General features: G+C 50.9%; 1 protein-coding gene across 7 annotated transcripts in view; it reads right to left on the reverse strand.

Moving 5' to 3' along the window:
* EPB41L4A (erythrocyte membrane protein band 4.1 like 4A) overlaps positions 1–23034 on the reverse strand; it is a 214476-nt gene that overhangs the window by 92668 nt on the left and 98774 nt on the right. For all 7 annotated transcript variants that reach the window (XR_016235026.1, XM_008248402.5, XM_089334778.1 and 4 more), the window contains 2 exons: positions 11303–11354; positions 6020–6098 (listed from right to left, as the gene is read on the reverse strand). Coding sequence is in view for 2 of the 7 variants with exons in the window: in XM_008248402.5 (XP_008246624.2) it covers positions 6020–6098; positions 11303–11354 (131 nt within the window). In the remaining 5 variants the exon portion in view is untranslated. The remainder of the gene's footprint in view (positions 1–6019; positions 6099–11302; positions 11355–23034) is intronic.

Genomic DNA, 23034 nt, shown 5'->3' on the forward strand with positions numbered 1-23034 from the left:
CCTCTGGACTGAGCCTGTGGCTGCTGACCTGTGACCACTCAGCTCCCTGACCTGTGCTCACACCTCCCATCCCACTCAACTCCAGTCCCTGAGCGCTCGCCTGGGGTCTCAAACCCACTCCGCAGTGTTCTCTCCTCTGGAAAAGGAGGGGAACTTCAGCAAGGACGCTCCCACCCCACAGCCACGGCTGCCAGGATCCCACTGCTGCCGGGAACAGGAACGTGGTTCTGCTGCACCCCCTCGGCCTGGGCCTTAGAATTCCTTTCCCTAAATGCACTTTTTAAAGAAATGGGTCACAGAAGCATATTTGTTTTCCACTATTAGGACTTCACAGCATCTGACCAGATACTGAAGTCCCGTGCCAAGTACACAAACAGGAACTCCTCCTGCAGTGGTTGCCTCAAGGGCAAAGGTAAAGAAACAGGGAGACGAGAACAGATAGGGCTGAGGGGCCGGCGCCGTGGTGCACTTGGTTAACCCTCCGCCTGCGGCACCGGCATCCCATATGGGCGCCAGGTTCTAGTTCTGGTTGCTCCTCTTCCAGTCCAGCTCCCTGCTGTGGCCCGGGAAAGCGGTGGAGGATGTCCCAAATGCTTGGGCCCCTGCACCCACATGGGAGACCAGGAGGAAGCACCTGGCCATTTTGGGGGGTGAACCTACGGAAGGAAGACTTCTCTCTCTATCTCTCTGTCTCACTAACTCTGTCAAAAAAAAAAAAAAAAAAAAACAGATAGGGCTGAAAGACAGATGGACACAGGAACCACCCTCCCAGAGGACAGTACTCAGCACACGGCAGCTGCTAGACACACAGCCATGTGTGAGAGATGGACACATGACAGACAGACACACAGACAGGAACAAAAGGAAGGTGGACACACAGACAGCTGATGTGAGCAAACGAACTGAACACACCGCACACGCGCTGTCTGAGCCATTCACGACATGAAGGCAGCTCTGGCACAGCTGCCCCAGGCAGCCTTTCACAGACACCGAGCTCCTTAGGTCACTGCATGAAAAAGGAAAAAGATGACCAAAACTGATGGAGGCAAGCCGACTATTTTTAATTAGGATATGATTAATTTTTACCATAGCAAGCACCTTATACTCATTTAAGACAAATTTATGATAAAGTAAAATCAAATCATTCCTATGCTAGCCATTTATACATAGTCTTGTAGGGCTTATTTTAAATTAACTGTTCGCAGTTTATTTTGTCTATATTAGGGGACTTCAAGTACAATTTACTATTTTATACAAATTACAAAGTTTAGAGTTGCTAGGTCTTTCCTTCTATGTCTCTCTGATTAAAGCTGAATGGTTATATCTTTGTTTATCTCTGTTTTTAACCAAGGTGACCTACAGCCCAGCCTAGGAGACTTCTAGTTCACACCTATTACAGGCACGCTCATCAGTAACCTCCCTCTTTGCTCCCTGGAGCAGGGGTGGGGAGTGTCTGACCCATGGGCCTTATCCTGGGTTGGTCCTGCCAAGGCAGCTGCAGGTGTGACAGAATTGATAAATGTGTAGCTGGCTCACATTTGAAGCTGATCATTTTCTACGGCCATGAATGATGCTACAAATATCCAAATGGTCCCTGAGGACAAGGTTCCCCAACCCTGCCCTAGAGTGTCAGGGTTCAGACAACAAATTCTATTGTGATCCTCGTTACACAGTACCCTGTGGGGGAAAACAGGCCGAATCAAAATAACCTATTTAACAAGGAAGTTTCCAGATCAAATTGTGGTATTAAGGCAGAGGCTTCATAAAGCAAATCCCGGTCATTTCTCTTGTAAATTAACAAGCTGACGTGTGTGTGCCAAGCCAGCCTGTGAGACCTGGGGGAGCAGCCTGGGGGCTTCGTCCCCACACACTCCGCACACAGCACCACAACCAGGGCAGGAAGGAGGGGCTTCGGCTGCTGGCCTCACACTCTCCGGGTGGCTGACACTCCCTGGAAAGAGCCCAGTTAACACCAGGAACGCACAAGCTGCAAGGACCACTAACCACGCGGCAGTGGGCGACGGAGGAGAGCGCACAGCAGGGCAGAGGCAGCTGCCCCCAGGAGCCCCAGACAGAGGTTCCTGCGCATTCTGTGGCCACAGCCAGTCACGAATGAATGCCCCTCAGAGAGGCCCGAAGGGCACCTTCCCAGGACCGGGCCTGGAGAGGAAAGAGGTGGCGAGGGGACAAGGGCTTCGCTTCTGGGGACAGGCGAGCGTGGAGCCGGAGAAACACGGAGGTGAAGATCAGCTGCGTGGGTGCAAACAGAGGAGGAAAACATAGGAGCTGCTGCAGTTCTTGAGAAAGCAGTGAGGAGGATCAGGAAAACACTTCTGTTACACATGGGAGCAAACAGCACTGACTGCCTGTCAGGTCCACAGAAACGTGGCCCCTCCACAGCCCAGAGCCCAGAAACACCACCAGTGCACCCAGAGGAGGAGACGACCCAGGAAGTGAGCGAAGCCCACCCGGCCAACACAGCCCCTAAAACAAGCTGCTCCCACACAGAGAGGATCACAAAAAGAAAGACAAGAGTAACTCGTGAGTGCAGTGTCAATCTCAAACAAAAGACAAGCTAGAAAAAAACAGACTTCAGAAGGTAAAAAGTGTTTACCACGAACACGTCATTTGTTACTACCATGTTCTTAAGAGTTATCAGATCCTTAAAAGTTCAGAGAAATGCCAACAGCGTCCTAGTCAGGGCTACCAGTGAGCCCAGAGCCCCGTGCAGGTGGTGGGCACCAGCTCTCCTGGTCTCCACGGGATCACACGGGGACCTGGTGCTCCTCACAGCACTGCCTGAAGCTCTGTGGCTGAGCAGGTTCCGTCCTGACACACAAACCCCAGAAGTGCAGGCCAGGGCAGGGCTGCAGGATGACTGCTCACAGTCAGCGGACACTGACACTCAGGGAGTTCTCACGAACGCACCAACCCCTCCTATCTCGGCTCCACTTCTGCCTTCTCCTATTTTCAATAACTTGAAAATACAAAATAATCATCACCATCTCCATTTCTCCTCACCATTACTAAACATCTCTGCTTGATGTATTCTGCCTGCAACACACACAGATACAGTCTTCTTTTTGAAAAAACACTGGAATTCCATCGTACAGATGAGAAAACCAAGACTTTAAAAGTTGTGGTGTAGTGGTTGAAGCCGCCAACTATCATATCAGCATCCCAGATGGGTGCTGGTTTGAGTCCCGGCTGCTCCACTTCCCATCCAGCTCTCTGCCATGGCCTGGGAAAGCAGTAGAAGGTGGCCCAATTCTTTGGGCTCCTGCACCTGCATCAGGGACCTGGCAGAAGCTCCTGGCTCCTGGGTCTGGATCGACACAGTTCTGGCCATTGTGGCCATCTTGGGAGTGAAACAGCGAATGGAAGATTCTCTCTCTCTCTCTCTCTCTCTCTCTCTCTGTGCCTATGCCTCTCTGTAACTCTGCTCTTCAAATAAATAAATGAATCTCTTTTAAAAACAAAGGTTAGGTCATCTTCTCTGAATTACAAAACCAGAGAGTGACAAAGCCAGGATGGATGCAAACTGTGGCCATCTGACTCTATACAGTGTCTTCTCACCAACATGTGTGACTCTCGTCAAATTTGCATAGTAATCTGCTAGGAACGACATAAAATAGAGAAAAAGATGCCTAATATTTTGAATTACACTGAAGGTAAATTTCACAGGCCTCATGAGAGCAGGAACTATTTAAAGGACTACTGACGAGAAGACGGACTACATTTATTCCGCGTAGACTTAGGAAGAAAACCGGGTGTTGATGACGGAAGTGCCCGGGAATTCTCTCTGACTGTTTCACTGCTTTCAAGGTGGATCGGTTTCCTATCTAAAACGCGGAAGAGGAAGCTGGCTGCTACATCAGGGATCCAGGGTGGAGGCCGGAGTACATGGGCTCAGCGTCACCAACTTCTATTCCAGCAAACAATTCAGAACACACAGTACAGCCCCCCAGCTGCTATGGTTCTATGAACTTACATGTTCCATACTCTGAACTTAATTTTCCTGTATATCCAACTTTTGCAAAGTATAATGTCCTGAAATACTGCATCCAGAATGACCATATATGCATGTGTGTGACAAAACGCACTCCAGCAGTATTTATAATTTTTGACTAAAAACAAGAAGAATGGCTGGAATGGCTACCCACAGGGCAAGGCTAAATAAACCATGGCTACTATGCAGGAGGGAAGAGATCCACCCAGCACACATGAAGTAGTATGGCTGTCAAAAGGAAAAACATACACGTGACAAGGTCATATATACACACATTTATAGAGCGTATCTTTCACATCGAAAGGTCATTAACCATTTAACAGCCAATACAGTATATGCTGGGGAAATTTTCCAAAGAACTCAATCAAGATAAGCAGCCAACTTGAAAATCGTAGCCCGAGTATGCTTTAATGGCGAACAGCCCATCGGGAACACTGGTTTGGGGTTTTCATTCTTACTTTTGCTGAATCACCTCATGTAACTGACTTCCTTTGTTGGGCCCACTATGCCTGTGCGTTCCAGCACACGTATTCCTGCCAGTCGAGACTGCACGTGCCACACACCAGTGGCAGCGCAGGGACACAAGAGGAGCCCACCGGCCTGACACCACACCCAGCAAGCCATGAAGTGATCACTACACATCAGGGCCTCTAACCGTACGTGACTGTGTCCTCTGGTTCTTACGTGTTCTGGTCTGACACTGAGGAAACACGGGTGCAGTGAGGACAGGGTGGGGCTGTAACAGTGGAGGCTGATGGAAAGTCGTGCTCACTGCAGACACGTGGCTGGCTGGGGTGAAGCCACGCTGTATGAAACACGGTCCCTTTCCCCCGTCCACCCTGAATCCCCGAAGCTGTAATCCCACTGCACTGCAGAGCAAGGACAGCCCAGAATGAAACACCTTAGCAAGGACCGAGCCCTGGCCGTGAGCCAAACGCGACTGTGACAGCTCACTCGCTTGAGTCCAGTGAACAGTTACAAAGACTTGGAACTTTACGGCTGAGGAAACAGAGGCACAAAGGAATTACCAACAGCCTCAAAATTAATAATATTTTAATAAAATCTGCTGGGGCCGGTGCTGTGGTGTAGTGGGTTAAGCTGCTGCCTGCAGCACCAGCATCCCATATGGGCACCAGCTCCAGTCCTGGCTTCTCCACTTCCTGTCCAGCTCCCTGCTTATCATCTGGGAAAGCAGGCTCAAGTGCTGGGCCCCAGTCACCACATGGTAGACCTGGAAAAAGCTCCTGGTTCCTGTCTTCAGGCTGGCCCAGCTCTGGCCATTGCTGTCATCTGGGGAGTGATCCAGTGGATGGAAGACCTCTCTTTCTGTCTGTCTGTCTGTCTCTCTCTCTCTATGTGACTCTGCATTCAAATAAAATAAAGTAAATCTTAAAAAAAAAGTGAAGAAAAACAAGTAACTCTCCAAGGATCGAGTTATCTCTTTAAATGTTTAAATGGACTCTTTTTCAATATTTATTTATTTATTTGAAAGGCAGAGTTAGAGAGAGGCAGAGGCAGAAGCAGAGGCGGAGGCAGAGAGAGAGAGAGAGAGAGGTCTTCCATCCGCTGGTTCACTTCCCAGATGCACACAATGACTGGAGCTGTGCCGCTCCAAAGCCAGGAGCCAGGAGCCAAAAGCTTCCTCTGGGTCTCCCACACGGCTGCAGGGGCCCAAGGACTTGAGCCATCCTCCATTGCCTTCCAGGCCACAGCAGAGAGCTGGATCAGAAGTGGAGCAGTTGGGACTCGAACCAGTCTTAAGGGATGCCGGCACTGCAGGCAGTGCTTTACCCGCTTTGCCACAGCGCTGGCCCCGTTCACTTTCAAACACATTTGTCATCACACACAGATCTATCTCACACAGTGTGGGTTTCCATTTGACTCTCACAAGGAATGCGTTACCAAATGCAAGTAGAATGCATCCAAAGACTTGACCCTGGTCTTAATTGAAGTAAAGTCTTTTGTATATGCCATACATGCATCTGCTCAAAAATCAAGTCCATACTGTACCTGGTTATTTCTTCTTTAAGTTTACACGGATCTTCAGCATAGAATTTAATACCAAAATACAAAGTATATGGAGGTCCAGCTAAAATAAAAAAAAAGAAAATAATCAAATGTCACATCACAAATTAGTCAAAATACTAGATACTCTACAGCTACTAAGGGTTATATTCACCAGGTATTTCTAATGATACAAAAATCAGAAGATGGAAAAAGCATTGCTGAGAACTGTGTGATGGCAGGACCTCAGCTATCCATGTATGTTCACATGTGTGTGCACACATAACTATACATATGTGTATACACATCGTGCAGGTAACAACTACGCATGCGTGCATGCACACATGTGTGTATACATCTGTGTGTGTGTACACACAAATAAAAACAGAAAGACAGTCAAATGCACCAGAATGTTGCTGTTTCATAGCTCTTGTTCGGTAAAACACGTTTGTTATTGCTTATATTTTTGCTGTATTTCACATTTCCACAACACATATGTAGTATTTTTTCATAATGAACAAATAGTATTGACATAAAGTCATTAGTTTTTAAAAATATCCACCTATCACTTCAACTATCACAAGAAACTATCAGTCTTAGACACCTATCTGCAAAGAGCCAAGCAGTGGGTGGCGCACCCGAGTCCACGGCAACCACAGACCCTGCATGTGGAGCAGGCCGAGGCTGGCACCGGAGGGTAGCACCCAGAGGCTGGCACCTGGAGGCTGGCACCCCGGAAGGAGACCTGCAGCGGCCACTGCGGGAGAAAGCAGTCATCCCTCCCTCTGGGGGACGAGCAGTGCCGGCTCAACACAATGCGCAAGAAGTCACTACTGGTGGCAAACTTTAGAAGCTGAGATTAGAAACTCAGTCTCTACACTTATTAGTAATGGATTTTCTTATCATGTGTATACTTTTCAACTATTTTTTAAAAAATGGGTAGGGTATTGTAGTAGGTTACGCTGCCACCTGCAATGCTGGCATCCCACATGGGCGCCACTTCCCACCCAGCTCCCTGCTAATGGCCTGGGAAAGCAGTGCAAGATGGTCTGGGCGCTCAACCACTGCTACCCGTGCGGGAGACTTGAAACAAGCTCCTGGCTCCTGGCTTCGGCCTGGCCCAGCCTTGGCCATCGCGACCATTTGGGGAGTGAATCCAGAGGATGGAAGATTCTTTCTTTCTCTCTCTCTCTCTCTCTCTCTCTGCCCTCCTCTGTAACTCTGCAATTCAAATAAATAAATAAATCTTTTTTAAAAGGAAGAAAAAGAGAAAAGAGAAAATCATCAATGAGGCTTATATAGTAAGAATAAAGACAAGATTTCTTTTTTGCCCTTTTCTGAATCTAAAAATGCTTTCTTACTCATGTAAGCAGACATTTATCATGTCATTCATCTCCCAAACATAGAAGAATTGAGTCTACAAATGTAAGAAAAATCAGAGACAAAGCGAGGAATTATACATTCATGGGCAAACATAAAATAAATAGTTAACAACGCTCACGGTGTGCACGCGAACAGCAGCCTCTTGGGGGCCAACCTCACGGCACATGCACGTGCTATGTCTGTCTCTGGTACCCGGGGGTCCTTTTCCTGGCGTGGAGATGGTGGTCGAGCCCAGGGCCCAGCTTCCTGCCCTTGCTCTGCCTCCTCGTGAAGCATTCCCTACGCCAGAGCTTCTTAGAAAACTAAACAACGTGCCACCACTTCTCACCGTTTGGCCACTGGGTTTGTGACTGACAGACACACCTCCTCCCTGAACACGGGCATCAGGCAGGCACAGACTAGTAAGTACGCAGGAGAGCCAGGAGTCGGTCCTGTCTGAGCCGTCCGTGGCAGCGGGGCGCTGTGTTCCGGAGCCTGCAGCTGCAGCCCGGCTCCGCAGGGCCAGGGTGACCCACAGACGCCTCCCAGCCAGGACACAAAGGGAGGGACCTCCTCCAGGCCCAGAGCTGCTTTTTCCCCAGCATGGCCACGGCACACGCGTTCAGCAAGGAGCAGTGAGGCAGAGCTTCGAAAACTGCACGATGAAGAGCATTTGGCCAGGGCCAATTCTTTTTTAAGTACTTTTGGCTCAAATCAGCCCTCCATCTCCCTATCCCATGTACAATGGCATGTGCTCTGAATATAAGGCACCACGGCCATTTCACTGCATCTGAGAACGTACAGAAATGTGTCACCAACACTGGGCGCCCACCCACAACCTGGCAACCTGTGTGGCAGTGAAATCCGGGAAGTGGAGCCGCTTGTCTGCGCTCGGCCGAGGCCAGGCTGCTGGGAGCCGGAGTCCCTGCTCTCTCAGCAGGAGCCACACGGCCCCTCCAAGGGAAGCAAGTCACCACACCCAGACCCTTCCGAGTGGGCAGGCGCGCCCTCCCTGCCACCACGGCTGCGGAAGTGGACACCTCGGAGCAAGGGCAGAGACGTCTAGCAGCACGCTTTTCGGCTTCCTGTCCTGGGACAGCCACAAAATCAAGTGCTGATGGAGCCAGTTACAAACTTACCACCCTCTGACTCTGTGTCCTTCCACAAACTCAACACTGAGGAAGCCCCCATGTGAACTGAAGCTGGTGTTCTACTTCACTCTAACAAACACACACAGCAGCCCAGAACAGACTCTCGGATCTACCTTCTGTGAAGACTAATTTCCAGGCCTTTAACAATAACGAGGAGAGCGCCACGATATTTAAATCGAGATGGACCGAGAGGAATGCTCTGTCATTTCTTAGGGACATCCCCCTGACTGATGTACGGAGATCTCCCGCCAGTCTCCTTCACTAGTTAATGAACTAACGCACTGGTGAAGCTAAGTAGTCTTGAGTTACACAGTTCTTCAATTGTACTAATGTTTTATTCTTACTGTACACCAAATTCTTAAGTATTGCATTTTTTAGGATGAAAGGTGATTATATTTTACAGTGATATTTAAATGTAATATTTTGGGGCCAGTGCTGTGGCATGGCGGGTAAAGCTGCCACCTGCGGCACTGGCACCTCATATGGATGCCAGTTTAAGTCCCGGCTGCTCCACTTCTGATCCAGTTCCCTGCTAATGCACCTGGGAAAGCAGCAGAGGATGGTCCAAGTCCTTGGGCCCCTGCAGCCATGTGGGAGGTGCAGAAGCAGCTCCTGGCTCCTGGCTTCAGATCAGCCCAGCTCCAACCCACTGTGGCCACTTGGGGAGTAAACCCGCAGATGGGAGATATATTCTCTCTCTCTCTCTCTGTCTCTCTCTGTAACTTTGCCTTCTAACTAAGTAAAATATTTCAAAAACTGGAATATTTTATATATTCAGAAACTTTAAATATGTATAGAACACTAATGATGCACCTTGAAATAATTTACATTTTTCTTCAGAACTCTGACATTTTACTCACAAAAGAAACTGAGTTTATGCTAAAATCATCATTGCTGAAATTCTTCTAATTTTCCAGCTGGCATTTTGAGGTCGACTCATGGGGGCTAGAGCTGTAACTTCCAAGCCCCATGGTCTCTGCACAGGGGAGGCAGTGCACAGAGAAACAAAAACGATGCTGATTTTCACAGAGACGGCGCTGCAGCCGCCGATGGCTCTGTGGATCCGGGACCCCTGTGCCTTTCTGAGGCTCAGCCAGGGGCCTGCGTCCATGCCCACGAGTGCTTGTGACCAGCATCCCACAGGGATCGAGCCCTCACGTGGAGAGTGCAGGCTCAGGATGGGGTGCGAGGGCTGCAGAGCCAGCGAGTGCCTGACCAGCAGCGAATCACATCTTAACACGTGGCTCAAGGAGCACAGAGGTCCAGCTGGGACGCCGAGGAGGGCCGGGGGATGGACGGTGGCGCCAGCTAGACAGCAGTGAGCACGTGCTTCCTGCCACTGCACTGTGCCCCGAAATGGCTAAAACGCTAAGGTTGATGTTCCGTGTATTTTACCAAAATAAAAAAGGTTGTAAACTAAACACACAACATTTTTTAAAAAGTGGAGAGGCACAGAAGCAGAGTGACTGGAGGCAGAGCTCTCACCTGCTGGCTCACTTGTCCCAAAACGCCTGCAATGACCAGAACTGGAACTCGTCACTGCTGCCTCCCAGTGTCCGCATGAGCAGGAAGCCAGAGCCGGAGCCGGAGCTGGGGACTGAGCCCACGCATGCCAATGTGGGAGGCAGACACTTGAACCAGGGTCTTCACTGATAGGCCAAACCCCCTACCTCCTCCAAAACAACTTTTTTAAAGGATATTCTTTTTCAACATAAGAAGTGAGTGAGTGAGTGAGTGAGCGAGCGTGTGTGTGTGTACTTATAAGGAAAACTGAGTGATCTGGGACAGCGTTGTGGTGTAGCAGGTAAAGTCATCGCCTGCAATGCCGACATCCCAGGTGGGTATCAATTCAAGTCCTGGCTTTTCCACTTCTGATCCAGCTTCCTGCTAATGACCTGGGAAAAGCGGTGGAAAAAGGCCCAAGTCCTTGGGCCACTGCCACCCATGTGGGAGACCCAGAAGATGCTCTTGGCTCTTGGCTCTCTCTCTGTGCCTCTGTAAGTCTGACTTTCAAATAAATGAGAGAGACAGAGAGATCATCCATCTGCTGGTTCACTCCCCAAACGGCTGCAACAGCCAGGGCTGGGCCAGGCCGAAGCCAGGGACCAGGAGCTTCACCTGGATTTCCCACACGGGCACAGGGGCCCAAGTACTTGGGCCATCTTCTGCGGTTTTCTCAGGCATATTGGTGGGGAGCTGGGTTGAAAATGGAGCAGTCAGGACTCGAACTAGCACCGATATGGGATGCTGGCACTGCAGATGGCGGCTTTACCCACTATGCCAGAACACCAACCCTATACATAAATCTTTAAAAAACTTGGTTTATCAAAATTAAGATTAAAGAGCACAATCCTAGTAAGAGTCCCACGGACAAACTCCAAAGCTAGCCCAGCAGATAGACCATCTCTCTGAAGCCACAGCAACTTTTCAGGGTGCAGGGCACCCCTGAGCCAGGAACTTGCAAACTGAGTGCCGTAAGTGCAAAACCACTTCATAACCTAGAAATTCAGACCCAAGAACCTGCACATCACCTTCTGTTCAATCAATGCCTCACTGCCTTTTCAGTTTCAAGGTCAAACTGCAAAGACAACAGAGAAAGCTCAGGCGTGCCCGGAGGACAAATTCAATACTGAGCTCCAGGACACCAGACTCTGCGCAGTGTTTGCACACAACACCCGGCGCTCATACAAGCACTGAAGTCCACTGCTGCACCCACGAACCACAGGCTGGGGCCCACCATCACGCTGCCCATAACAAAATGAAACGGCATACGTACTGTTGATCAGTTCCTTGTGTTCAGCAAGGGTCTTTGCAGGATCCAGCCAGTACTGCAAGGAAGAAAGGGGCGGTCACAGACATTAGTGGGTTGGCATTGCCTTTTACTTCAAGAATACCTGCACACTGTGATTTCAATTACACTTAAACACTGGCTAAGCCAAACGCTTCATTTATCCTACACACACACACTCACACACAGACACACAAGCACTTTCCGTGGCCAGAACACAGTGGGAGAGAGGCTGTGGTCAGGAGCAGGCCTGGCAGGTGGGTGCTGAGCACCAGGCCGACCCGTCCAGCTTAGGAGTCCGTCCTCTCACGCTCTCCAAGTCTCCTCCCAGAGTCCCCATCACAACACCCCCAGGACTGTGCCAGTCTCCAAAATGTCCCCAACCACCTCACTTCCAGCCCCTCCCCTGCAGCACACAGTGCAGTGTTAGGTAGCAAGCACACGAATTAACGAAGAGCAGTTCCGTTCCAGGGCCAAGGTCCCAGCTGGGCACAGCCCCATCGTCACCTTGGGGACAAGCACTGAGCAGCCCTGAGCCTCCTCCAGGCTGCCTACCAAGCAAGCTCATTCATGCAAATTACTCAGAGCAGCCCCGCCCACACCAAGCACAGTGGTGACCTCAACCACGTGTGGGCGCTCCCGATGCCCGCCCTGCACCCGTCTACGGCACTTGCTGATCCACACAAGGGAATCTGCCAACATGATTTCGAGCACTGATGGGTGGGTTTTGGGCCCCAGGGAGAGCCTTTCCTTGAAATGGCACCTTGGCGATGTCAAAGGACGGAGAGGCCAGGGGTCTCCCAAGGGTAAGCCCAGGGAGCGCAAAGAGGGCTGCACACAGGGCAAGGGGGCAGCTCCCTGGAGGGCAGGGGAGGGGCAAGCTGAGCTCCCCTACCACCCACCAAGTGCTGGGACTCCAAGGCCCAAACGACCCAGCTTCCACTCCCCCATGCTCCTGAGTGAAGAAAGGACAATTCTCCACGGGGAGGTGGGAGCTGGCTCAGCCCGGGCCCCTGGTTCCAGCACCCTGATGTGCCCCAGGGAGAACAGCACCCAGAACCCCCAGAGGAGTCCAAGAGAGCCCACCGCCGTTCCCTTCCCTTCTTAGCTGAGGGTGCTCACGCCGGCTCTGCTGTGAGGCAGCAATCATGAGCAGTAATCGTCCTATTTTTACAGGAACAAAACAGCACAGTACTGGCACCAACACAGACACAGGGACCAATCCACACATTTACAGCCAAGCCATTTTCAACAATGGAACCAAGGGCACATGACAGGGAAAAAACAGTCTGCTCAACAAACAGTACTGGGAAAACTGGACACCCAGAGGCAGAAAAGTTAGACCCGGATCCACGCAGTTCTCAACAGTCAGCTCAGGACAGGTGGAAGACTCCAGTGTTAGTAGCCACGAAACCTTTGTAGCAGTAGCATTTTATACTATAGACTTAACATTTAGCACCACTTCACATCTTGACAGTACTTCTAATACGATGGTTATCTTAATGAGAAAGCCCCAGAGGCCTAAAGGGTTAAATGCTTTGTAAAATCCTACAGGTGCTTTCAAAACTACTGTGTGAAGTAAGCAAGTGCCTCTTGTTGGTTAATAAGTTTATAATTTTAAACATGGCAACTTAGTCTTTTGTCATCTACAGTTTTATTTATCAGATTTGTTGCTCATAGAACTAAAGCATTGTTGGTTCTGGGTTTAGCTGTCTTCCTATAGGTTCTGGTGAACTTTTTCCAGCCACTTCTATTGTATTCAGTACTTTGGGATGACTCTGTAAACAGATGAAGCCAATAATGTATTAAAGGTACCAACTGAGAGAAAGTATGGTTAACTGAGGTTACTAAAAACAGAAAGTAACTGAAATCAATTGGTAATTTACAAACAGAAGTTAGATTAAAAAAAAAAAGACCTAAATGAGGGATCTCTGTGAGTGAGATCCCAGTGGAAAGAACAGGTCTTCAAAGAAGGAGGTACCTTTCTCTGAAGGGAGGAGAGAACCTCCACTTTGACTATGACCTTGTCTAAACAAGATAAGAGTCAGAGAACTCAAAAGGCTTCCATAGCCTTGGAAACTCATGACTGGAGCATAGGGAGATTACTGATGCCATAAACAGGAGTGTCGATTTGTAAAGTCAACAACAGGAGTCACTGTGCACTTACTCCTCATGTAGGATCTCTGTCCTTAATGTGCTGTACATTGAGACTTAATGCTATAACGAGTACTCAAACAGTATATTTCACTTTGTGTTTCTATGGGGGTGCAAACTGTTGAAATATTTACTTAATATATACTAAACTGATCTTCTGTAAAAAAAAAAAAAAAAAAAATTATCAATTCCCAACTTGACTCTCACTGGGATTAAACATGACAATAGGTCTGATCTGATTTCATCATCATTTAAAAAATCATCTATTATTTTTCACTTTATGTTTCTGTGTGGGAGCAAACTGTTGAAATCTTTACTTAATGTATGCTAAACTGATCTTCTGTATATAAAGAGAATCAAAAGTGAATCTTGATGTGAATGGAAGGGGAGAGGGAGTGGGAAAGGGTAGGGTTGCGGGTGGGAGGGACGTTATGGGGGGGAAGCCATTGTAATCCATAAGCCGTACTTTGGAAATTTATATTCATTAAATAAAAGTTTAAAAAAATTTAAAAATAAAAAATTTTAAAAAAGCTATTAAAACTGCTATACTGGTCTATTATGTTATTTATGTATACATATTGTATGTCTACATGGGAAAATTTAAGAGTTTTATTTTAATTGGCTTATAGATAAAAGATCGCCCATAAATTTAAGCTGCTAAAATTAATCAAAGATACATTTTAATTCGTGTGACCTGAATCTCTGTATCATATGTTTTAAATGTGTTGGTAGAAAAAACTAAAGACATTCTATATGCTTGTGCTTAAGTTTGGTTAAACAAGCTACACCATGTTAGATATTTAAGAGATGTTTCCAAATATATGTATTCTTAATATTTATGGAAGGCATTGGACCTTCTGGTAAATGTTTTCATAAGTTGTTATCTAATGGTTGAAACTGTTTGCTAAGTTTTCATGTGATATGGCTATTGTCAGTAAGCGATCTGGGACTGGCACCCCCATTTCTTTATTCAAAACCCGACTTCTTCTCTCATTTCCCTGTTCTCTTCAAGGTAGGAAACTATTTCTATTATGAAGGAATCTCCAAGATTCAAAATTTGATTTTAGATCTTATAAAAGAGATGGCTAACATTTTTCTGTAATAGCATAGCCAAAATAAGAGCTTAAATTATAATTTCTTAGCTAGATTTACTTCGCCATCAGCGAGGTAAACAGAAAAGCCTCCCTTTCAGAACAAAGGGAAAGAAAGTTTTAAAGTGAGAATATAGTTTTCCTCATGGGCATTGTCTGCCTTAGAAAAACTACTACAGAACATGCCTGTGACTACAGGCTTCTAGTTTAGGCCACCAAGATTAGAGATGGGACTTGAGCACCCCCTTGACTTGCATCCTCTGGTCTGTTTAACAAAACCCAGGAGGAAAAGAAAGCTAGGCATCAGAAGCAGTGGGTGGCAGCCTATTAAATGCACCCCTGTACAGTGCTCTGCCCTCAAGGAGACCCAACAGGCCAGTCCACTGCAGTGGCTTTCAGTGTGGCAAGCCTGGGCTTCAGCAGAAGTCAGCTTGTGGAGAGCCCTGGCAGCTCTACCAAGAGTTGGATCACTGGAAATGGACCTGCCCTGGAGTCAAGGACGCCCAGGTCAGAGCCACAGACCTCACTGGCTCTGAGCTGAAAAGCCCTTCACTCAGCCCAGCTTCCAAAGTGACCACTGCAACAGAGGAAATGGCAAATAGGGTCAGCAACCTTGCAGGCAGAATTGTGTACTTCCTGTTGGAGATGCCACCTGCCTTTACCTGGCCAGCTCTCCTCCCAGGCCAGCTGGCAATGGAAGTCAACAGGGTGCCTTCCCCAAGGAGGTTCTCACCTCCCTTAGGATGTACCCTATGAAGAGATAGATGAGTCTGGGCCTCCTAATTTACAAGGCCTGAAGCCCACCAGATTATTATCAAGCCCCTTCTGTCGGGTTCTATTTGCCTCTCAATCAGAAAACTTCTTTGTAGCTTAGACAGCACCTTTCTTAGCTCCTCTAATGATTCTGTCCTTTGTTCTAGACCCTGTCTAGCCCACTTAGGCCTCATTCCTTTGTAACCATAGCCTCTACTCTACCGTCAATGGCTCTACTCCCAACCTGTGTGTACTGATGGTCCTCTTCCCCACTTAATGTTGTATGATTGTTCTAAATTTCTCTACAGACAAACCCCGCTACCTACAAAAGTTGAGTGGCCTTTCTCCCAGTCTTGGCTGGAATCAGCTAAAAGCACACACTGTCCCCGTAAGGGTCCAGAGACCCCCTCCCATTTCCTCTCCTCTATAAAATCCTCTCGTTACCTGGTTAATGCTACTCTTAGGATCATTGATTACTATTCTCACCCTGTCTTTTATACTACAGTGTCTAAGTGTTTACAGCAGGTGACAATGGAACGAACCAAACCTTCAGCAACCAGGCGGTCAACCAAATGCTGCTACAGGGAGATACTCCGCTCCCCACCCAGGAGACAGTGGCTTGAGACATCGCCCCATGTCAGCAGGAAGTAGCTCTAAAGACAGATCATCGTCCCTCTACCTCTCTTGGACTTTGGGACTAATGTAACCCCATAAAAATCCTGCTTTATTAAAAACAAAAGGGGGGAATGTTAGGAAACTGGCGCAGTTGTAGCCAGGTGGCCGCACGGCCCAGCTACCTGAGCCAGGCTCCACCCCCATCCTAATGGGATTCGCTGCTCCTGCTTCCCTGCCCCCCCTCAGGCGAAGTTTTAAAAGGGCCTGTTCCTGAATGCTCTCTCGGCCCTTCTCTCCTGCGCTCTCTTGGCCTCTCTTGGCTTCTCGCCTCCTCTCATCTCTCTTCTCCCTCCTCTGTCTCTCTCTCTTACAGTCTCCTTCTCTTTTTCCTTTGCCGCCCCTTCACTCCGGTCTGTAGAGTGTTCCCCAGTAAACCCTTTCCCTTAAAAAAAAAAAAAAAAGTAGCCACGAAACCACCGGAAGGCAACAGGCACAGAGCTGTGCACAGGGGGCTGGGTGCTGACTGCGCAGAGACCCAAACACACAGGCGGCAAACACGGGCCTTTACCTCTAACGGCTAACTGTGCACGAGGCCAATGATCCACACCGCACAGATACTGTAGTCACGCGACTGTGAGATGTGATCCAGTACCAAACCCTCTTCACGTGGATGTCATCTCACTATTTCCCACTGCCACAGCAGTCTCACCTCAATCTGTGTGAGGATACGTCAGAAAGTTTTGAGAAAAACAGAATTAAAAGATGAGCCCGGGGTGGGCGGCTGGCACGGCAGTTGTCACTTGGGGCACCGACACCCCATACTGCAGTGGCTGGGTTCACGTCCTAGCCCCATTTCTGATCCAGCCTCCTGCTAACGTGCACCTGGCGAAGGCAGCAGCTGATGGCTCAGGTCCTTAGACCCTTGCCACCCATGTGGGAGACCTGCTTGGGTTCCCAGCTCCTGGCTTTGGCCTGGCCCAACCTGGGTGTCACAGGCATTGGGGAGTCAATCAGCAAAGAAGTCTCTGTTTCCTTGCCTTTCAAACAAAATGAAAACTTCTTTAAAGATACATTTATTTTGGTGCAAAAACTCTGGAAATCCATGCCAGGCTTTTAATAAACAAGTTTTTGAACACCCTTGGATAAGCACAGCAACCAATGGCTGTTATCCTGCTCTTCATGTCTCATTTTTTAAGGTCAGAGTCACTTCCTTCCAAAACAGGAGAGGCTTCTGGGGCAGAGGCTGCGAGCAGCGAAATGCCCTGGGAGCCCTCAGTGATAAAAGACGTGGCCTTGGCGTCAGGACGGTCCACAGGGAGACCCTGGCTCCTCCAGTCCCAGTGTGAGGCCGCGCGTCAGGCCCAGGGCAGAGCTAAACCTCGACGAATGCAAAGCACAGATTCCTCCCGTGAACAGGGATGCTCGGTAGCCGGGCTGCCTCTGCCGCCCACGTGACGTGCAAAGCTCTGGCTACCCCTGGATCATTCAAAGCGAACAAGCACACAGGCCCACCGACTCCGGCAGCAGGCTCCTCCTCGGCCAGAGCAATTACTGCCAACTCCAGGGCTCCTGGCAGCACCGCTCAGCAGCTCAGAGCTTGGCAGGCCAGGGGGGTTCCAAGGCACAGAGGCCGGGCTGGGAGTCTGGCCCCACAGCCCACCTGCGAGAGCACCGAGTGGGGGAGGGGAGCTGCCAACTGGCCGGCAGAGGCCTCCCAGCTCCCCAGGGCGGCGCGCTCAGGTGCTGGGTCTCCCGAGCCTCACACCACGTGCAAGCCTGGGGTCGGCAGGGGTGGGGCGCCGGCCCTCCTGCTGTCCACTCACTCTCATCGCGACCCTGGCAAGGCCGGGAAAGCAAGTCGGAGGCCAGCTTTCTCCCTCCTCCGCCTCCTCCTCACACTGCCATCCCAGGAAGACAACCTTTACAGAGTCTTCAATTCATCTTTTGTCTTCCTGTCTCCAGCAGGTCTTCCAGTCGTCCAGAGAGCCAGGAAAACAGGAAGGTTGCTTTTCACTCAAAGGACCAGGAAGGACGGGTTAACCTGGCAAAAAAACTCACTCACTTTTCATCTGTGCAGTCTACAACAAACCCCCTGCTTGTAGAGTGGCTACCCTGGGAAGGTGAAGGCTACACAGAAGGTTCAGGGGTGAGTCAGAAATTACAATCCTGCAGCGAGACACAGCAGAGGCCAGCGGCAGTCAGGGGCTCCGCCCAGCTCCCCGCCCCCACAGCACACGTCTCGGATCACCCAGGCACGGGCAAAGCCTCCCTGGATCCAGCTGGGAGCCGGGGGTTATGGAGGCCAATGACAGCTGCCCCAGAATATAAATAATAAACACAGCCACCAGGTCTCGTAAGCCACGGTCTGAAACGCTCAACCAAGGGAACAACGTTCCATTGGAACCACAGATTGAGTGGCAGCGGCCCTTGTCAACGGGCAAACAACACACACACATGTTGGGGCCCAGAGGAACAGGCCCGGCGGTCACACCGCAACCGCGGGGGAATGAGCGAGGACTTTGCAGTGAGTGCAGCAGCAGAGCCGGCACAGCTGCTCCCAGCACTCTGGCTGTGGGGCTCTGAACCCAGGGCACGGCTCCCTCCCCTGCCCCCTGCCGTGGCTGCAGTGCCCCTGCAGGTGGCTTTGTGTATCCCGGATGGAGCGGAAGCACACAGATGAGGGTCTCTGTGACCTGGCCCAGTCTGGAGGCAGCCACGCCACCAGAAGACACATGCATGTATGACCACAACCTGCTGCAGAGTGCAACACAGTGGTGTGTGTGCAGGCGAGGGCACAACGGATATCAAAACAAGCCGCAGCGGCCAGCACTGTGGCACAGCCAGTTAAGTCGCCGCCCACAACGCCAGCATCCTGTATGAGCACTGGTTCGAGTCCCAGCTATTCAAATCCAGCTCCCTGCCAATGCACAGGGAAAAGCAGGAGACGGCCCCAGTGCTTGCGCCCCTGCACCCACATGAGAGATCTGGAAGAAGTTCCTGGCTCCTGGCTTCAGCCTGGCCCAGGCTGAGCCACTGTAGCCATTTGGGGAGTGAACCTGTGGATGAAAAATCTCTCTCTCTCTCTGTCTCTGTACCCACCCCCACCTCTGCCCTGTTACTCTGCTTTTCAAATAAATAAAACTTTTATTTAAAAAATAAATAAAATTATGTACAAAAAAGGGACTCTTCTGGGGATGTGGATAAGGTTGCACTGAAGAAGAAAACCACTGAACAAGGAGTTCAGGGAGACAAGCACTTCCTGAAAACACATCGGTGGAGGAGACCACGGCCTTGGGCTTTTATAAAGCAGGAGTCTAAAGCAAACATGTGCATTGCTAAGTGACAGTAAGAATGCAAAACCCCAAGTCCTAAATCAAACGCCATCCTGAAGTCGGTGCTGCCCCAGGCCCAGCAGATACTCAGCGGCGAGCTCAACAGGCAAGGACGTTGTGGCTTGGACGTGGTCGGTCCCCTCCAAAGCTTGCCTCGCACATGGCACCGTGCGGGAGCAGTGTGAGAGGCAGTGGGGCCTGCAGGAGGTGAGGAGGCCAGGGCACACTGCCCACACACGGGGGTTAACACCAGTCTCCTGGACTGTGTTGATTCTCCTGGGGTGAGTGAGTCTTCAGTCCCATAGATGGGATTCGTCACCGCAGAGTGAACTGCTGACGAGTGCGGCTGCCTCTTTTCTCTTCCACACCCTATCGCTTGCCCTTCTGCTGTCTGCCAGGGTACCAGGGAACGCGAGGCCCTCACCAGAGGCGGCTGCCTGATCCTGGACTTCAGCCGCCAGCACCGTGAGCCCAAATGAACCTCTCTCCTTGAATGTTACCCATCGCAGGTTGATGTTTTATCAGCAGAAATCAGACTAAGTCTGTTATGACTTTCCCCCCACCAGAGTGGGGGATGTAGGAACAGCAAGGGGTGCTGGGCCACCAGGGAGCGGCCCTGGGGTGCACCCAGGGTCAACACAGGCGTCCCACGGGGGTCGGGACCATCTCGCTCATTCCCTGTCAACATCCACGTGGCTCATTCTCTGTCAGTCACGTCCCCCTCCCTGCTCCTCTGTCTCTGACCCAATGTGCACCCTGTGGTCAGTGCGCGCTCACGGCCGCACAGGACCCCGTTTTATAGGAAGGCAGTGACTTAGCCAGGACAGAGCCTGCTCCGGTGCCCTAAGCTCTCACCATCTGCTTCCTCACCCAGGAGAGCTAACGCATGCCCCCTCACACCCAGTCACCACGGAGCCACAGCAGGGCCTCTGCTGTGCCCCTCAGCAGGGAGCAGATTGGCAGCCTCGCCCCGGAAGCCCTGTCCATCTCAGTCGTGGCACCGACGCAGCCCCGAGAGAAGCGACAGGCCCTTCTGACTCTCACAGCCATGGCTGAACGCCTTGGGCTTCTCTCCTCCACTGCGTCATCCGTTTCCTAGGTAACAGTCCACAGAATTAGGTTTCCGACCTCCAACACCGTCCAGTAAATCAACACCCTCGCCTTCAAAAGGCTCAGAGTCTGACCTTCCTGTTGGCAGCTGTCCGCGGGCAGCCCCCCACGTTCTGGGGGTGGAACTGCCCTCCAGAAGACACGCTCAGGACTGCAGGGGGTGGGAGGTGCGGCCGCGTCTACTTTCCGCCTGCACGCTGGACGCGCCGCTGAGTCTCCTGCCGAGAACTAAGAGCACTGCTCAGGTCCCGAACGGGGCCGCAGCAGCACACACGGCTCTGCTGAGAGGGCAGAGCAGCCCGCGAGCACAGGGAGCAGAAACAGTCGGCGTCTCCCGGGGACAAGGGAGCCACCTGGCTCTCCACGGACATGGCAGGTGATCCCTGGGGACCTGCGGGACTCACGGCCTGATCCCACGGGAGCCAGGGCTGTGGTGGGCATTGTCTGTGCACTTCCCTCTGCCCCTGAAACGGGTCGCGGGCCCGCCACACAACAGCAGCAGGACGCAGCCTTAGTTTGCTCCTGGTATGGATTGCGAAGCCCCAGGCGCCTGGGTGAGGGCACTGCGGGGAGCCACGCACAGCAGACACAAGGTTGTCAAGTGGGTCCCACTCTTTAGCAGGCGTGGGTTTCAGTGAACCACTGTCAGGCTGCCTGGCTCCCCAAGAAGAGTCACTTGTCCCAGCACTACCCCTCAGTCCTCACCCGGTGACCCTGGCACAACTCTACCCCTCAGTCCTCACCCAGTGACCCTGGCACAACTCTACCCCTCAGTCCTCACCCAGCGACCCTGGCACCGCTCTACAGGTTGTAGACTGCGTTTTCATTCTGCTTGAAAGGAGGAGACAGACCGACAGAGAGAGGGAGATCTTCCATCAACTGGTTAACCTCCCTAATGCCCACAATAGCCAGGGCTGGACCAGGTCAAAGCCAGAAGCCAGGAGCTCCATCTGGGTGACAGGGACCCAAATACTTGCGTCATCACCTGCTGGCTCCCAGGGTGCACATTAGCAGGAAGTGGGAACAGTGGAACCAGGGCTGGAACCCGGCCCTCCAACACGGGACACAGGTGTCCCAAGAGGTGACTTAACCGCTGAGCACACACCTGCTTGGGCTCTAGAAACAATGAGAGGAACAGCCGGGCACTGCCGGAGCCTTCCCTTCACGTGCTTACTTAACCCTCTTCAATATTCTGTGCAGTAGGAGCCACTACAATTAACAGTTTTGTAAGCAAAGAACCACTGTGCCAACAACTTGCATCAGAGCGAGGAAGAGCAGACCCCCAGACCTGGTCCTCACTCTTCCTGCAGATGTCCCCCATTCCCTCACACCCACACACACACACCCCACTCGCACCCACGAGGAAGACCTCCAGCCACTGGCCTCTCAGAGCAGGCACCTGAGGATCGGCATCACTCTCACCACACTGCATCACCACAGCTCAGCACTCCAAAGTCATTATCAAGATCCAAGAGAACCCAGAGCCTGACACGTTCTATTCTCAGTCACTTTCCCCTGCGTCTTTAGACTTCGGCTTCTCCTCTCCCCTCCTCCCCTTCAGCTGAAGATCTCGCCAGTTCATGGAGGAAGCGGACGTACCACACACGCACTCCACCCCGCCCACCACCTGCCTGCCCCGGGCTTGTGTCCTTGTCCTCTCCACCAAAGGCCCGCCCTGCCCACCTGCCCGGGACACGGCCTGCTTGTTACTTCACCATCAAGTTTCCTTTCTACAAAGTAATTTCCAGCATAATTCTATGACCAAGAAAATCAAAAAGCTTTCTGATTCCCCTTATCACTTCCGTACTTTAAAATAAATCTGTGGGCCAGCGCTGTGGCACAGCAGGTTAAAGCCCTGGCCTGAAGCGCCGGCATCCCATATGGGCGCCAGTTCTAGTCCCAGCTGTTCCTCTTCCGATCCAACTCCCTGTTATAGCCTGGGAAAGCAGTAGAAGATGGCCCAAGTCCTTGGGCCACTGCACCCACGTAGGAGACCCGGAAGAAGCTCCTGGCTCCTGGCTTTGGATTGGCGAAATGCCAGCCGCTACGGCCATCTGGGAGAGTGAACCAGCAGAAGGAAGATCTCTTTCTCTGTCTATGCCTTGCTCTGTAACTCTTTCAAATAAATAAAAATAAATAAATCTTAAAAATAAATAAATAAGTAAATCTCTGGAAAACAAAAAAAAAGTGGTTTTATACTCTGCCTCTCTCGCCCCAACCTGAGCCCACCACAGCAGTGGCCTCCACGCTGTTGAGCCCAAGACAGAAGCAGAGGCTCCCTCGATCACCCGACAGGTGCTTAGATACCTCCCTCCTGCCTCTCCTCCCCCCTCACCAGCCACACCTTCTCGGTCTCCCTCCTGGCTGCTCATTACCTCCCCAGCCAAGAAAGGCCAGGTCTGCCCGGGGCTGGAAATGCCACCTTGGGTCCTCCAGCAGACACCAAACTCATCAATAGACCAGAACCCTCCCCCAGGTCCAGCTGCCTACCAGACAGCTCCACTCAATGCCACCAGAATCTGCAACATGGCGTGTTACTGACGCATCCAAAAGGAACCAATGACTGCACTCCCTCCACAAACACCTGCTCTCCTGTGGGCCCTGTCTCTCTAAAGCACAGAACTCCCTCTGTGGGCACTGTCCACCTCTGCCATCCCTCTGCAAA

Source organism: Oryctolagus cuniculus, chromosome 6 (genome assembly GCF_051225735.1).
Source record: "Oryctolagus cuniculus isolate XC-2025 breed Fujian yellow rabbit chromosome 6, ASM5122573v1, whole genome shotgun sequence".
NCBI lineage: Eukaryota > Metazoa > Chordata > Mammalia > Lagomorpha > Leporidae > Oryctolagus > Oryctolagus cuniculus.